Source organism: Miniopterus schreibersii, assembly GCF_964146895.1.
Source record: "Miniopterus schreibersii genome assembly, chromosome: 7".
Taxonomy (NCBI): domain Eukaryota; kingdom Metazoa; phylum Chordata; class Mammalia; order Chiroptera; family Miniopteridae; genus Miniopterus; species Miniopterus schreibersii.
This window is the reverse complement of record NC_138108.1, coordinates 26,723,479-26,739,621: the sequence shown is the minus strand read 5'-3', so window position 1 is coordinate 26,739,621 and position 16,143 is coordinate 26,723,479. Positions and strand designations below refer to the sequence as shown.

General features: G+C 38.6%; 2 protein-coding genes across 3 annotated transcripts in view; one reads left to right on the top strand and one right to left on the bottom strand.

The window, feature by feature from the left end:
* Positions 1 to 9,460, top strand: part of SLC39A10 (solute carrier family 39 member 10) — a 36,545-nt gene extending 27,085 nt beyond the window's left edge. For both annotated transcript variants that reach the window (XM_081142083.1, XM_081142084.1), the window contains exons 8-10: positions 1,017 to 1,097; positions 3,860 to 4,050; positions 6,705 to 9,460. In XM_081142083.1, coding sequence (XP_080998209.1) covers positions 1,017 to 1,097; positions 3,860 to 4,050; positions 6,705 to 6,863 — 431 coding nt within the window. In that variant the 3' untranslated portion in view covers positions 6,864 to 9,460. The remainder of the gene's footprint in view (positions 1 to 1,016; positions 1,098 to 3,859; positions 4,051 to 6,704) is intronic.
* DNAH7 (dynein axonemal heavy chain 7) overlaps positions 9,450 to 16,143 on the bottom strand; it is a 185,047-nt gene continuing 178,353 nt past the window's right edge. The window contains exons 64-65 of the mRNA XM_081142085.1: positions 12,639 to 12,742; positions 9,450 to 9,880 (exon numbers count right to left, since the gene is read on the bottom strand). Coding sequence (XP_080998211.1) covers positions 9,674 to 9,880; positions 12,639 to 12,742 — 311 coding nt within the window. The 3' untranslated portion in view covers positions 9,450 to 9,673. The remainder of the gene's footprint in view (positions 9,881 to 12,638; positions 12,743 to 16,143) is intronic.

The following is a 16,143-nucleotide window of genomic DNA, read 5'->3' as shown; positions in this document are numbered from 1 at the left end:
TGAAATGAATAAAGGTATATTTAAAGAAAACGAATCCATTGTACTAGATTCAAATATATTATATTAGAATCTTGCTAATGAAAACTGGTATTGCCAGTTTAGGAGGACAATAAATGTGATTAATACATGATTTTCTTTGAAATCCAGACTCTATTAAATAATTACTCAGAAGTAGACTTCAATTTGATATCTTTCAGAAAGGAAAGATCATATTTTTGAATCCACAGTGGCTGCCAATGTTTTACTAGTAAAATGAGAGGCATTTAATTTTAAAACGTATATTTTTAAACGTATAATTTTAAAACATATGTTTTTATTGGTTTCAAAGAGAGGAAGGGAGAGGGAGAGAGCGATAGAAACATCAGTGATGAGAGGGTCATTGATCACTTGCTTCCTGTGCACCCCCTACTGGGGATTGAGCCTGAAACCTAGGCATGTGCCCTGACTGGGAATCAAACCGTGTCTCCTGGTTCATAGTGCCATGCTCAACCACTGAGCCACACTGCCCTGGCAGAATTAGATGCATTTTTTACTAGAATTAGATTTTACTAGTAGAGTTAAATGCAATTTATGCCTCTGACCTCAGTCTTCAAGGCAATCAGACAAATAATTCTTTGTACCACTTGTGCTCTAGGCCCAGAGAAGTTTGGATAAGGATATTAGCCATTTAACTATCTATAAATGACCTTATATGAGTAAAATTGAACATCAAACTACCACTCAGAGATTGAAATACTGAAAACCATTACTACTTCTAAGCTATTAGTGAGTTAAAAGGTTACAAACTAAAAATTTTAATTTAGTAGGTAATATTTCTTTCACTGAATAGCTCTTTTTCTGGTTGTCAACACCTGCTGAACCTCACTGTATGTTCAAAAACTATAGTTTTAAGGTAAGTGAGTCTCCCATATATTACGTAATTTAGATAGGCAAAAGAGACTGCACTTTCATTATTAATGAAAATGGAAAGATAGATCAGTAAAGGTCACTTACTATTTTCCCCTCCCTCATCTCAGGAGCAGCTTTCAGTGCTGGGTTGACGGGAGGAATCAGTACTTCCATAGCTGTCTTCTGTCATGAGCTGCCACACGAGTTAGGTAATGTAACCTTTAAAATTTTACCATACTTCATCAAATCTAAGACTTCTTCAGTTATAAATGCATCCAAATTTTAGAAGTAACAAAGCATAAAAAGTGGCTGATGGCAAGTACAGTGTCATTATTTTCTTATTGTATAATTTTTGTGATACGCTCCTAAAAGTGTATTGTTTTGTATTACGTATTTTTAATTTATGTAAACAGTATTGTTATATCCCATTCTTTTTTTCCCTTATGTTACTAATCATTGTTTTTAAACTCCATCCAGGTTACCATGAGTTAATTTAATATGTAGCTTCTACCCAGTGCTCAAAGGTGTTGCATTTACCACATTTTACATATTTAGCACCTAGTATTAGACCAAATGGCCTCATATTCTAGCTGCCTAGGCTCCTAGGACAGAGAGAGCATAAAGAAAGTACCCGTCTTCCTTCTCCTGAGGTGACAGAAAAGGCCTTGGCCCTTGTGTCCATCAAAAAGGTAGGAAGTTGTCTGCTGACCAGAACTAAAGGAAGATCAACAACAGCAGCAAAACAAAAGGTGGTGGAGCCTAATTGTTGCCTTCACGGCCCAGTAATGGGGCACTTTGATAAAACAGGGCCAGATGGATATCTCTTCTTTGATTCAAGTACTTGTTCTTACTTGGAGAGGAACAGAATATAGAGAGAGACATAGAAGCTTCTTCCTGAGAACTTAAATCAAGGGGAAAATCCATCCCGTGCAGGCTGAGGTAGAAGCATGGCAGGTCGATGGGAGGTCCCCTCCCGACTTAGTAGGTTAAGGTGTTAGCAGTACAATATAATATGTCACATTCCAGGATAATTAAGGAGGAAGTAAAACTGTCTTTATTTGCAGATGACATGCTATTGTATAGAGAGAACCCTAAAGATTTCGCTAAAAAATACTAACTAAAAGTAATATATCTTGAATCTTGATTAGCTAACTCAGGCGGTTCGGTGGTTTTTCAGGGGATGAAGTAAGTCATTTTGCTACCTAGTAATACCAGGGGTTGCGTCCAATTTGACAGTTTTACCTATGGTACATTTTTTCATTGAGCATTAAGTAATGCTCCTTGTAAAGCCCTATTTTGAAATTATAAAAGACTTCTATAGTCTCATTTTGTATTCTCCAACCCCTTGCTAAGTGAAATTGTCCCTTTAGCACAATTGGTGGGTGAATTATTGAAAATATGGCCAGGAAATTTGTAGAGGAAGAAGTTAGAGAGCTCTTTCAAGGAAGCTGAGAAAGAAAGGTCAGAGGAAATTAAAACTCTGTGGGAGAGAAGAGGTGAAAGCTGATATTGTTGAATCCAGGCTTCACCCAGGAGAAGTAAGTATTTAGGATCCACGGAGAAAAGGTGTAAGGAGATAATATTAGATGGAAACTGGAGAATGGCAATTTTGAAGCCATTGGTAGATAATCTCCTTAGGTATATTATCTTAATTTTCCCAAATAATGTTGCAGTATGTAGTTTGTAGCAGTTTCTTAGAACATGCAAAAATAATGCCTTGCACTAATTTCTTTGTTAACTTAGTTAACAGGTCACATATTTTTCGTCAAATATTTTATGAGAAAGAAGCCCCAAAATCCTACCTTACCTTGCATATGCTAAGTGTTCAATAATTAAGTGAATGTATGTATATTTAGTAACTAAAAAAAGTTTGTTATAATTAGTAAAACTATTAGTTTGACCCTTTAGCTCCAAGACTTTTATTTCTTACAGCATTTTTGCTCTTCTAGTAACCTCTCTCTCTAAGCTAGCGATTTTCAACCTTTTTCATCTCATGGCACATAAACTAATTACTAAAATTCTGTGGCACACCAAAAAATACATTTTTTGCCGATGTGACAAAAAATATAGGTATAATTTTGATTCATTTACACAGGACACCTATTGTGTTGGCTGTTGTCATTTTTTTATTTGACGATCTAAGGGAAAAGAGGTCAGTGCCCCTGCCTAAAGCGTCAGGTATTGCATATTTTAAAAACTCTTGCGGCTCACTGCTCTGATCCTTTTTCCCTAGTGTTCCAACGTTAGACAGATAAGTGAAAAAAGTCTTATTTTTTACATATTTCACATTTTCAGAATTAAGATTTAATGTTTTTCTAGGAAAAACGTAAACAGCATGCAATATAATATATTCAGAGCCTGTTACCTCTGTTCTTACTTAGGTCATTTCCCTTTGAAAAAAGAACAAATCATAGCACAGAGCTTTGTTTCTCACAAAAAGAGTAGTGTTGTGATTTTCTTGACTTTTTTTTTTTTGTCCTTTTAAAAATTTTTTTACATTTCATGTTGTATAGTAAAATTGACCTTGCTCTTTGATGTAGTTTTTTTGATGTGCTACCTTTTGAATTTCAAGGTGTATATAGATATGTGTAACTACCACCGCCGCCAGGATACGGAAGAACTCCATCATCCTAACAAGCCCCCTCATGCTCTCCCTTTATAGTCGCACCCCTTTTCATCCCTGCTCCCTAGTGAGCATTGAAGAGTCTCCATCACTATAGTTTCATCTTTTTTAGACTACCATATACGTGGAGTCATATATAACCTACTGTCTTCAGTATCATGCTTTTGAGATTCACCCAAGTTTTTGTGTGTATAAAGGTTTAATTTCGTAAGTAAAAAATTTTCATAACAAGATTCCAGTTATTAAAGCTTATCTTTTTATATCATGTAATTTTGTTTTTATTGGTATTTTCCTAAATTTGTGTAATTTCTTATGGTTTTAAAACTCTCACTTATGTCTTAATTGCAGGTGATTTTGCAGTTCTTCTTAAAGCTGGCATGACAGTAAAGCAAGCCATTGTGTACAACCTCCTGTCTGCCATGATGGCTTACGTCGGCATGCTCATCGGCACAGCTGTGGGCCAGTACGCCAACAACATCACTCTCTGGATCTTTGCCGTCACTGCTGGCATGTTCCTCTATGTAGCCTTGGTGGATATGGTAAGATCTTATTTTACATTTCTGTTGTTACACTGAATCTGTAAGTAGAACACAACTTCCAAAAATGGAAGAAATCTTTGGATGTAGTTTGAAAGACTAATATTTTCAGAAAATATAACCCATTTTAAAGACGCGATATCCTAAATCTATTAGGGAAAGATACTTAAGTAGGAAAGATATTTAAGATATTTCAATTGAAAACTAGTTGAGATGCTAAAGATTTTTGACCAAATGATGTTACTGTTCAAAGTAATCATCAGTAGCATTTAGAGATATAATTACAGGATTAGTATATTACTATGAAGATTTTGTAATTTGGGGGTGGAAGTATTTTGTTAAGAAAATGGCAAACAAGAAAGAGATACTGTACCTCCTGGGTAAGCCAGTCTTCTGCAGAAAATTATATTCCAAGGGATTCATGTCATTTCCCGTATTTCTAACTGTAGGCCTGAGGGCCCCGTCCCCTACCCACCTCTCCTCTACTCCTCTCTCTCTCGTTCTACCCACCATCACCCTCCCCTTTTAGCTGCCCCCTGCTTTTGCCCTTGTCCCGACACCACAGCACTGTGTCAACACACCAGCTGCAGTGATCTTTTCAGTGATGCTTCCACGATTAGACCGTGTGGCTTGTGTATTCAAACCCTCAAGTGGTTTTCCATCTTTTTCAGAGTTAAAGCCCTGAAGTTCTCGTTTTGACCTTGAAAGTGTCCCATCCTCCTTGAGCATTTCCATTCCCTCCCTGCCTCCAGTTTTCCTAACTGCCCTCATTCCCTCCCCCTTTCCCCCAGGAAGCACACGCTGCCTCTTGCTGATCACTCCACCTGGAGTATTTGCAGAGAGGACATTTTCATTAAATTTGTAGACATTTAATAAGTTAGCAACAGTTCCAGCAGTTTTAGTTTGAAGTAACTTTACAATATCCAGATGGAGAGGTATCTGGTTTTAGGGGGCTTTTGATAGCAGCTGTTAATTAACCCATATGGAAGCATTGTTGCATTTTAACAAGTGTGGCCTTACCAGTCCGTACTGGCTGGCTCTTAGCTGTGGTTATGACGAACAGTATGGTGTTGGCATTCGGGAGAGACTTGAATGTGCGGAAGAAACAGTCCCTGTTCTAGCTGGTTATGTGCACATATCTAGAGGGTGTATTTCTGTGAAACATCTTATTAAGGAACATCAATATCAGAAGTTTTTCACCAATAAAAACTTGGGGAAAATAGTCTTCTTACTAGAATCATAGGTAGGAAGTTGCCAGTTTTAGTCTTAATCCAGGGGTTGGCAAACTTTCTGTAAAGGGTTAGATAGTAAATATTTAGGCACTGTGGATGATGTAGTCTCTGTCACAGTTACTCAGCTCTACCATTTGTAGTGCCTTCTGTCACAACGGCCTAACTCTGTTGGACAAGAACAGTAGCCTCCACTAGCTATTGTACAAGACTGCCACAGACTTCTACACAGCATAGATGGCCAGCAGGAAGTGCTTCTTCAGTGGGCCTCGAGATTGTTAAATATACTGTAGCGCTGTCAGAGCATGCTAATTGAATGAACTGTGCTCATTACTTAATAAATAATGGTGTTTCTTCTCAGGCAGGTATTATGTACTTCACACTACATTTCTGCTCCCTAAACCTCAAAACACCAAGGTATTGTTTGGAGTAAAGCTTAGTGACTAAGAGAGTAGCACATCAGTGTCATCTTTCTATAGATAGTCATGGCAAACTAGAAAAACAATAAACAGAGAAGTGAAAGTGAAAATTGGAAGTAGCAGTTCTCTCAGAATTTTGATGAGGTTTGGGTAGAAAGAATTTGTGCTTTAATAATGCACAAGTATTTCTTCAAATCTAATTTACTTAGAAATTAAAGATTTAAGTTTTATACTTTGAACTATGTATTATTCTTAAGTGTTATGCTTTAGAAGTTGAACTATAAACTTTTCAAAGCACTGTACCTTTAAAGATACTGGAAACTTTCAAATGTTTAAAATTGTATCACTACTAAGAGAACAGAGTACACCGTGAAGGCAGTGCCATAACTTGGTAGGAGTTAGGCTGGATAGCTTGGGTACACTGTGTTCTGTGTCTGTTGTTGGAAGGAAAAGTGGTACTTAAGGGCAGAGGGGGCCAATTTGGAATCGTCTGTAAATGTCTATCCTTGCTGTCACGTGCAGCTGGAAATGAGAATTTTAAATAGAAAAGGGTAAAGAAACGATAGTTTTGAATTAGATATCCCAGAAAGGAATCTTTCTTTCTCAGTGAGCTTAAGTTGGATGAGTAAATGTGGGACTTGGGGTGTTTTTTTCTGAGAGTTATTGACAATAATTAGTTGTCGTATACTTCAGCATAAAGTAAATGTCAGAATTGATAAGGTCATTGGACAGTAAGTAACTTTATAAAAATGAACGCATATATTATGTGTTTGTTGGAGAGTGAGGAGGGAACAGATTTAGTGTTTACTTAGTACATAGCCAGAGCATAAAATTTCTTTCTCAGTGTTTGCCTGAAATATGTTATGGTTAGCATTGTGTTCAATAAAGTAATTATTTTATTTGTAGCTATGCTTATTAGTGTTCTTAAGTAGAAAAATGTAAAAAAAAATGTATATTTGAGAATATTATACAAAATTGCTTGTGACTATCTACGTGTGTTCTTCCCCAGCTTCCAGAAATGTTGCATGGCGACGGCGACCATGAGGAACATGGCTCCTGCCCAGTGGTGCAGTTCATTCTTCAGAATTTAGGGCTGCTGTTTGGATTTGCCATCATGCTGGTGATTGCCCTCTTTGAAGACAAAATTGTGTTTGACTTCCAGTTTTGACCATTCCCGGTGATCACTGCTGATTACGAAACGTTACCGTGCAGCTTTGCATCTGTTCCTTGTACTGCGCACGCAGTGCTCAAAGAAAAGTCAGTGGCTTGCACTCCTTACAAGTTCTGTAGGTTCGAGCCGACCCCCAAGACTGGTGCTCTGTGCTGTTTTCTGTGTGTGAAAGGATCTTTTTTAAAAAAAAGTAAACCTTGTGATATAGAAAGGAGAAAATGGGACTCCATGAAACAGTGTTGGAATAGGATTAAGACTTTCAAAAAAATAACCATATAAAACACTAAAGTAGGCTCTTTATTAGTAGAAACTCCTGTGGCTATGCAGAAATAGAAATTGAACCAAAAAAATCACTTAAACTTTAAAATATTTTAAATGGACTTTGGGCAGACTTTTCTTTGTGCTGCAAATGACTCGTAGTGTCCTTTAAGTCAGCTGCATATATACACGTGGTTATAGGGATCAATTTGAGGACTTTGAAATTGCTTAAGTAGAGTATAGGACCTAGAGGAAAGCTCAGGCTGCAGTAGAGTATGGATTTAGCTTTGGGAAAAGCCCTTATTCTTGAATCTAGAGTTACTATTTTTGTATATATTTGCATAGTGTTTAAACTCGCAGCCTAAACTACTGAAATTTGTGATTGTATGTGTGAGCTTCAGTTTAATGGAAAATTCATAATGGTTCTTTGTATTAATATACTGGTGTTTGGGTGGGGTTTTTGTGTGTGTTTTTTTTTTAACTTTTTGTTTTGTTTTCGGGTTTGGGGTGGGGATAGGAGGTTGGAGCATGTGGTTAAATGTGTTGGTTTTTTTGGTTATTAAAATTGTAATCCTCTAGAAAATTTCAGAGGTAAAGAACCCAAACGTGGTCTAAATATTCAATTTTCCTACTTTAACAGTACTAACTAGTTATTTGGGAAATTTAAGTTCTAAATGTATGTATCGCTTTACCAGTTTGGCATTGGGACCATACTGTGACTGGCAGTAAATCCAAATGTACCATGTCCATAATCCGTACATGGAGTGTTAAAAAAAAAAGTTGTGAGGATAATCTCCATTGATACTGTGGCTATCAATATATCTTCCAAGTACCAAGTGACTTGGAAGATATATTTAAATAACTCAGCTGGAATCACTTGATTATTTTGTGCCAAGACACGCTATTGGTGCCTGATAGGGATTAGTCTCTTTTTTAGGTGCCCTGTTCTCCTACCATAATTGTGATTGATTTGTGAGAAGTGCAAGCCATGTTTATTCTGAATTTTGACCTAATAATTTGTAGTACAGTCAGATGCATGTAGCTTTCTGTTTACATCCTATGCCACATGGTCTTCATTTGTACCAGTTAAGCTGTGTTTTAATTCTGTGCAGGCAGCTTTCTTTTAATCTGCTTGGCTACCGATGTAGCTGCTTTAAAAATCTTATTGTTCAAATACTGGAGAGCCAAACTCTTTCCATTCCATTATAATGCTTTCACGCAGTCCTCCGTCCCCAGTCTCTTCCCTTTTAACTCCACAATTTTACAACAAAAACCAAAACTTTGAGAGCAGCACATGCATCCAGGTATTAAACAGAGTATTTGCTAGTATTTCTTTATGCTGTAAGCAAGGGAGCTTAGGGATATTTTCTTAATTTATGCCTGAATTTGAAAAATTATTTCTGGCTTTCTCCATGGTCTCTTATTTTCAGCATTGGGCACTGAATTAGGACAGTCCTCGTCTCATTGCTTGGCCCTTCAAGCAACCAAGCTAAAAGGTGCTGATATTTTATTTAGTACTGCCAAATTCAAGTGATTCAAGTACCTTGCTTTCTGAACCAAGCTGTGCTTATAGTTCATTCTTGGGTTTTTGTATCCAAGGCGGATTCTGCATTCCAGCATTATTAAATCTGCTTGATTTAAAAACATTTATGAAAAGCAACAGTTGGAATATGCTCCCAGTCTTAACCGCCTGATTTAAAGCAAATAGGTCATGCTCAAGTGTATGAAGTTTTATATTTTCTCGAAAATGGTATTATCTTTGTTAGATCTTTTTAACATTTTAGGAGTGTTATACCAGTTGCTGCTAGTATTTTGTTAGGGTTCCACCAGTGTTTGGTTTTCACATCATTCTAAGGTATGATTTCAAGTCTTAATAGACAATCTGAATTCCACTACATTTCTGTTTGGCTCCAACATTCCATTTAGCTTGACCAGTCTGCTTTAACATGCGTTTGTTGGAGGTCATTACTGTTACTTGTACAATGCTGTCACTGTGTGACATCCTTATGAAATTTGGTGTATATCACATTGCATTCAATCAGCTGTGATTATGCTTAGAAATACTGTAGTATCTAGGTGCAGTGTGAATTTTTTTCCATTAACAATAAGTCAGTGGCTTAAATGTGATTATGGTCCTGCAAGGTGATACTTGCTAAAATATCTAAACTTTTTTTTGTTACGACTGAATCATTTTTTTAAAAATTTATAAAGCTGGAAATGATCAAATGCTGTTTTTTTCATTGTCAACAGTGGTGTGTCATTTTATGTATATGTTCCTAATGCTTATGGAACGCTCCCAAAATAAAGGTATTCAAAATGAGCAAATATAGCAGCGCATTTTCTTTAGCCTGATCTTTATTTCAGGACATTTCCTTACACTGACGTACGAATCATTTTAAACAAGGCCGGCACTTGCACATTAATAAATTTATAAGTAAGTATAACTTTAGTCACATTGATTTAAATTAAATAAATTGTTTAAAAAGTAAAATATATTTTCTATTCAATCATGTAACAAGGAGTAGGAACCGGGACATAGCGTCTTCTCATTATGAATTAAGCTGACACAGCAGGGCTACCCCCCGTCCGATCCAGTGCTCCTTGGGCTGGTCGGAGGGCAGAGTCATGGCAATCACGAAGTTCGTGGAGTGACCCGTGGTGGACAGCGTTCCTCTTCGCTCACTTGTCTTATACAGCGGAGCAACGTAACTTGGTCGTTCTGGTATATCTGCCCTCTTACACGGCTTGAGCCACATCTGGAAGAAAGTATGTAAAACTGAAGTCAAGGCTGTTGTATTTCAATATATGTACAGTGTTGTTAAAGTTATGTCTGCAAATTTCTGTGAACCAAATAGTTTTTATTTTTGTCAGCAGTGCTGTCATTGTTCAAAACATTTAGAGCTCCCAGAACTATCTTCAGAACCGGTGTAGAAACTGAGAAAAAATAGTGGTTTTGGCCTACTCTGTCAAAAAACATTAACTACCCATCACCTCTCCACCATACTTACCTGGGGATGACTTTTGGTGCTTACCAACAGGAGTCAGATATACTTTAAAAAGAAAAAACTGCTACCATTGATGCTCAAAATCATGTTGCCTTATTAATTAAAGGCCAATCCCAAAATATTCTGATAGGATTTTTGTCAGTGATGGCGGAAGTAGATCACCTGCCCATTTTTTATTTTTATTTTTATTTTTATTTTTATTTTTATTTTTTAAATATATCTTTATTGATTTCAGAGAGAGGAAAGGAGAGGGAGAGAGAGAGAAACATCAATGATGAGAGAGTCACTGATCAGCTGCCTCCTGCATGGCCCCAACTGGGGATCGGCCTGCAACCCGGGCATGTGCCCTGACCAGGAATCGAACCACGATCGCCTAGATCCTAGGTCGATGCTCAACCGCTGAGCCAAGGCCGGCCGGGCAACCTGCCCATTTTAGGTGCATTTTTTTCTTTTTTAATCCTCAGTGGAGGATATATATATATATATATATATATATATATATATATATATATATATTTTTTTTTTTAACTGATTTTAGGGAGAGAAACGTCTATTGGTTGGGTATGTGCCCTGACCAGGAATCAAACCTGTAACCCTACCACACATGGGATGAGCTCCAGCCCACTGAGCCACACCGCCCAGGGCTTAGATGAATATTTAAAAGTCGCTATTATGTATACATGCATATGCAAGATACCCACATGATTTTAGAGTCAGTCAAGTTCCTGTAATGGCAAGCATTGTTGAACTTCACCAATCTCAAAAATAGCATTTGGGGGCAAGTTGATCTCTGAATAAAGAACAAACTATGGTCATAAAGATGAGATACCGTTTTAGAATTTAATTGAATTCATTTTTCTATTGTAATAATAACAGCAATCCTTTGAGGTGATTGGGCTTGACAGACCCACTTCAGAGATCTCTTAGGTCTCTCAGGTCAAAATACAAATTGCATGAAGGAGCTAATAAGGATGCTAGTCTATTTCTCCCACGTAACCGTGGAATCCAGATTATTATAAGGGGGATTCATAGAACAGTTTTTCAGATACAGTTAAGTAAGTATAAGGACTTAAAGCACTCAAGTTGGATGTGTTTCATTTCAACCAAGAGATTTTCTTAATGAGAATTTTTCTTAGTAACTTCCTTACTCGGGAGAATCATCTATTTATAAACTCCTATTCACAGCAACTACTTAGAGTTTCCATGTGAAAGGAAAAAATTTGATACCAATCAACTGAAATTGCACATTGCCCTTGTGACTTTCAATTTGGGTCTCATCTTTGAAACTTTCTCTGCCACAGTATCTTACTATAAAGGCGGGTTTCTTGCAGTTCGCGGTCAGCTGGTCCCTCACTGTACCTGTTGGAGCTGCTCTGAAGGATTTTTGCCTGTCTGAACTGTTCCCAGTGTCCCACAAACAATTCATGTAAATCCTCAGCCTCTATTTTATCACCATCTCAGGCTGTCCAATTGTGTAAAAATCTATATAGCCATTTTCTCATGATGCCGTAACAGATGGAAACTTAGTATTTATAAAGTTTAGTTTTCCCATGCTGAAGATAGGTGCCTAGAGAACATAACTTTATGTGCGTGGTTTTCATATAGTAATCCTTTAATCTGCAAATTTAACATTTTTAGGTCAAGGTTTATGTAAGAGAAAATTACATAATAAAGTGTGTGTGTGTGTATGTGGATACATACATACAGCTGAGCCTCATCACTCCTGGGTTCTGTATTTGCAAATTTGCCGAGCATTAAAATTTATTCGTCACCCTAAAATCAGTACTCTGCATTTTCATGGTCATTTGCAGGCAGGCTCAGAGCAGAAAAAAATGTGAGTCACGAGACAAACAGGATCCCAGCTGAGTGAACCTGTGACATTCTGACTTTATCTCTCAACTAAATTAGTATCCTTTTGATAGCTTATTTCATGCCCAGTTTTAAACACTTTTGTTTTTTTGTAGTTGTTAGTGGTGACTTTTCTGTTTAAAACGACCCCCAAGTGTAGTGCTGAGGGGCTGCTGGTGTTCCTAAGTGCAAGAAGGCTGTGCTGTGCCTTACGGAGAAAATGCTCTAAGCTGAGTTTGGGCATGAGTTACAGTGCTGCTGTCCACGCGGCCAATGTTAACGACGGAACAATACATATGAATTAAGGTGTCTTGAAACAGAAACAGAAATAAAACAAGATCATGTATTGATCAGTTAACATTTCACTAATTCATTGCTGGCCGCAGCTTTACTCTGGCGTCATCCTGTGCACTGAAGGGTCATGGGTTCAATTCCCAGTGAGGACACATGCTCGGCTTGCAGCTTCGATCTCTGGTTGAGGCCATTCAGGAGGCAGCCGATTAATGTTTTGCTTTCATGCTGATGTTTCTCTCTCTAAAAATCAGCTTTAAAAACACACAAAAAACCCTTTATGAAACATAATTATCCTGAATAACAAGAGCTGACTGTATGTGTGTGTGTAAAATAGCCCCCCATGTATATGTCCTTAGAAAATACTAACCACAGGCACTGTATCGTAGAGAATTTTGGGATGTGATTCTGCAAGTTTCTTTATCTTTCTATTCCAGGAAGCTCCATCCAGAAATAATCCATAAATGAAAACACCTAAATATAAAAGAAGCAGGTTAATACAACACCTTAAATATGCAGCTTGTACAGATGAATACTATGCAGGTTATACCAGGTCAGAAGCCTAAGGCTTGTTCTAAAAGGAAAAGCATTGTTCTGAGTGCTTTGTTTTAACATCCGTATTTCAAGAATATTTATACTTTGCCTAGTCAATTAATTCAACAGTATAATTAAATGTCAAAGACAAAAGAGGAAAGGAATTTTCAATTAGTTTGTGTGAACAAGAATCAGATTTCTATTTTTAATTGGCCAATGATTATAATGTCAGGGGCCAGGAAATACATAAGAAAAGTTCTTAATGTAATTGTAGGGACCCAGTGGCTTCTGGGCAGCATTTGAACAAATACCCTTCTGTAGATCTCCAGTGTCATGAGAGTTAAATTTCTCGTCCCTTTTAGAATTTATTCTCACTCCAAGAACACATGGATGAACTCTAGAGTAGAATGTCTTACACTCACAGCCAAAGAACACAAATTCGGAATCCAATGAAACCCAATCACTTTTCTTGCTACCCATTTGTGTAAAGCCTCATGATCTGAATGCAGGTATCTGCGCTTGAAAGCACTCATGGTAATATTTGCACAGTTGTAAAGTGAAGCAATGAACTCAGACCTAGGCTTTAGCTCCTAATTTGCTGTGTGACCTTGAGCAATTCATTTAACTTTACACCTGTTTTGTCATCTGGGAAACATCTGTAAAACAATAATGCCTGCTTCGTCGGCCTTGTAGAGCTCTTGGAATCAGATCAACTAGTACTGGTGAGAGCACGTGTGAAGTAGTACATAGAAACCCACTCCGACGGTGCTGTTCAACGGGACTTTGTGCAACGATGGGGATATTCCATATCCATGCTTTCCAATATGGTAGCCACTGGCTAGTGAGACTGAGGGATTGAAGTTTTAGTTTTATTTAATTTTTAATTATACAGTCATGCACCCCTTCAGGACGGGACACATTCTGAGAAATGTGTGATTCGGAGATCGTGTTCGCCAGGCAATTTCACTGTGGTGCGAACATCAGCGAGTGCACTTACACCACCTCGATGGTACAGCCCGCTACACAGTCAGACTGTGGTCTAGCCTGATGCTCTAGGGCTACAGGCCTGTATGAAACACCACACGGCTAAGTCAAGCACAAGAGGAAACGATGTGATCGACAGAGTTGGTAAACAACATGTTCGAGGCCGCTGCTGGCGTAACACGGGGAACTGTTTCACAGCAAACTTTTAAAATACAAGTAGAGAGGATAGTATAGTAAATACCTAAGCCAGCAACAGTCATTTATTATCATTATCGAGTACTATGTACTGTACATAATTGTGCAGGCTGTACTTTTTATATGACGGACAGCGCAGGTCTGTTTACACCAGCTTCACCACAAACACGTGTGTGACATTGTGCTAAGATGTCATGACAGCTGTGACGTCACTAGGCAACAGGAATTCTTCAGCTTCATATAGTCTTATGGGACCATCGTCCTGCATGGGGCCCGTCGCTGACCTAACCATCGCTCTGGGTGCATGACTGTATTTAAATGTAAAACCATATGCAGCTGGTTCGATGAGGGATGTTGGGCAGCGGGGAGACCTACCCTTTCTCTTCTCTAGGGTTTAACTGATGGAAAGAATAGTTGGAATAAAATGTGAGTTTTATTAACTGGCAAAGCTCTTGTCCCAAACTTCCCAAGTATTACTCTGGTACACCTAAACTGCAAAATGTGTCTGGAGTCTGGGGCGATGTGGGGAGTGGGCCTGCCTGAGGGAGAGATAGGTCCGCGATCACATCCTGGGAGCTAAGCTTCCCGGCCAGACCCAAGGCCTGCAGGCCGGGCCCGCTGACAGACGGGCATAGGACAAACAGCGGAGCCTCCACAGACAGGCCTAGGAGCCGTTTAATGCCTTGGCCCCGCTGACCTGTGAGCAGAGCCCGGTAAATCTCCAGCACTAACCAATTAGAGTATCTATTCCTCACATGGTAAAGAAAGCTAATGCCACAGAGGAAACAGTTCATTTCAACACCTAAGAAAGTGGGCAGTAGGGATACAAGTTCCCTCCAACCCAATCACAGTTTTATAGGAAATGTGACAAGGATTTTCAAATACGATGTCCTTTCTCATGGTTAACAAGGGCCTTATGGAAAACAGAAGATGTGAAACAACAGGTGGATGTCAACTGGGTCCCGAGTCACACCTTTGCCGGCTGTGAGATGTGGTCAGCACACAGTGGCGCCGAAGCTCCTCCAAGGCCCTCGTTCACTGTCCTGCCCCCCTCCTGCTGTGTAGTGCTCGACCTTGATCACCGGGTCACCAGCAGGCCAGTCGTTCAGATAAGAGGACACCGAGGCAAACCCATCTGGAAGGCAGGATGCCAAACCCAGGGAGATTTACAGTGGCACTGTGTGTGTCCACTTTGAGTCACACTGAAAGTGACCTTTTCCTTGCATTTAATTTAATCTTAGGTAAATGAGGCCCCGCAGCCCAGAAGCAGGGGCGTACTACAGTGTGCATAGAGGAGGCAGACCAGTGGAGGGGAAGAGACGACAAAGATCGCTGTTCTCCCGTTAGGGCCCCGTGAGAAAGCTGGTCCCTGGGAAAGGCCGCTCTCCAAACTAGTCCACGGACTCTTATCTTCTCTGGTAATTAGCTAAGTAGGAAGGAAAAAACTGGAATGACAAAAAGGCTAAGTTGTGAATGCCTGTGATTATTGGTGAAAATGCATATGTGTGTGTTTGTGTGTGCAAAACAATGAACTTCATGATTTAGTGACTATGAGTTATTATAGATTATACCTGGGTTGATACTAAGGATTTAGTAAAATAACTTAACCAATGGCTACTTTTTATTTAACTTGAAACAAGTTGTGCTTTATACCTGCTCCACTGTTTTCAAGATAATTTTGGCTTTTAATAAATTTGAATCTTTAATAAGAGCAGGGTTCAGTTAGTAAATCATTATAAAAAGAAATGTGAAGTACCCTGGACTCTCAGCTTTGTGTCTAATGACTGGGAATTCAATCATCTGATCTTAGATATTGGCTGCTTTATAAACTTAAGTCAGTGCTTTTATAAATTCGATCTTTTACCTGAGTTCAAAAATATATAACTGTGACTAACATCGTCAGGACTACTTAGCCTTTAATCCAAATTCATCGTCTGCTTTTTTAATAGCAAGATGAGGGAAATTTAGAATTCAATCATCTGAATTAAATAAGAATCACCATAGCTTCTTCAAGAAAAATTTCCTTAGAAATATGATGATGGTTTTAAACTACAGCGGTGCCTCGGTTTCCGAACGTCTCCATTGGCGAACATTTCGGTTTATGAACTCCGTAAACCTGGAAGGAGATGCTTCGGTTTTCAAACACGCCTCGAAGGTCGAAC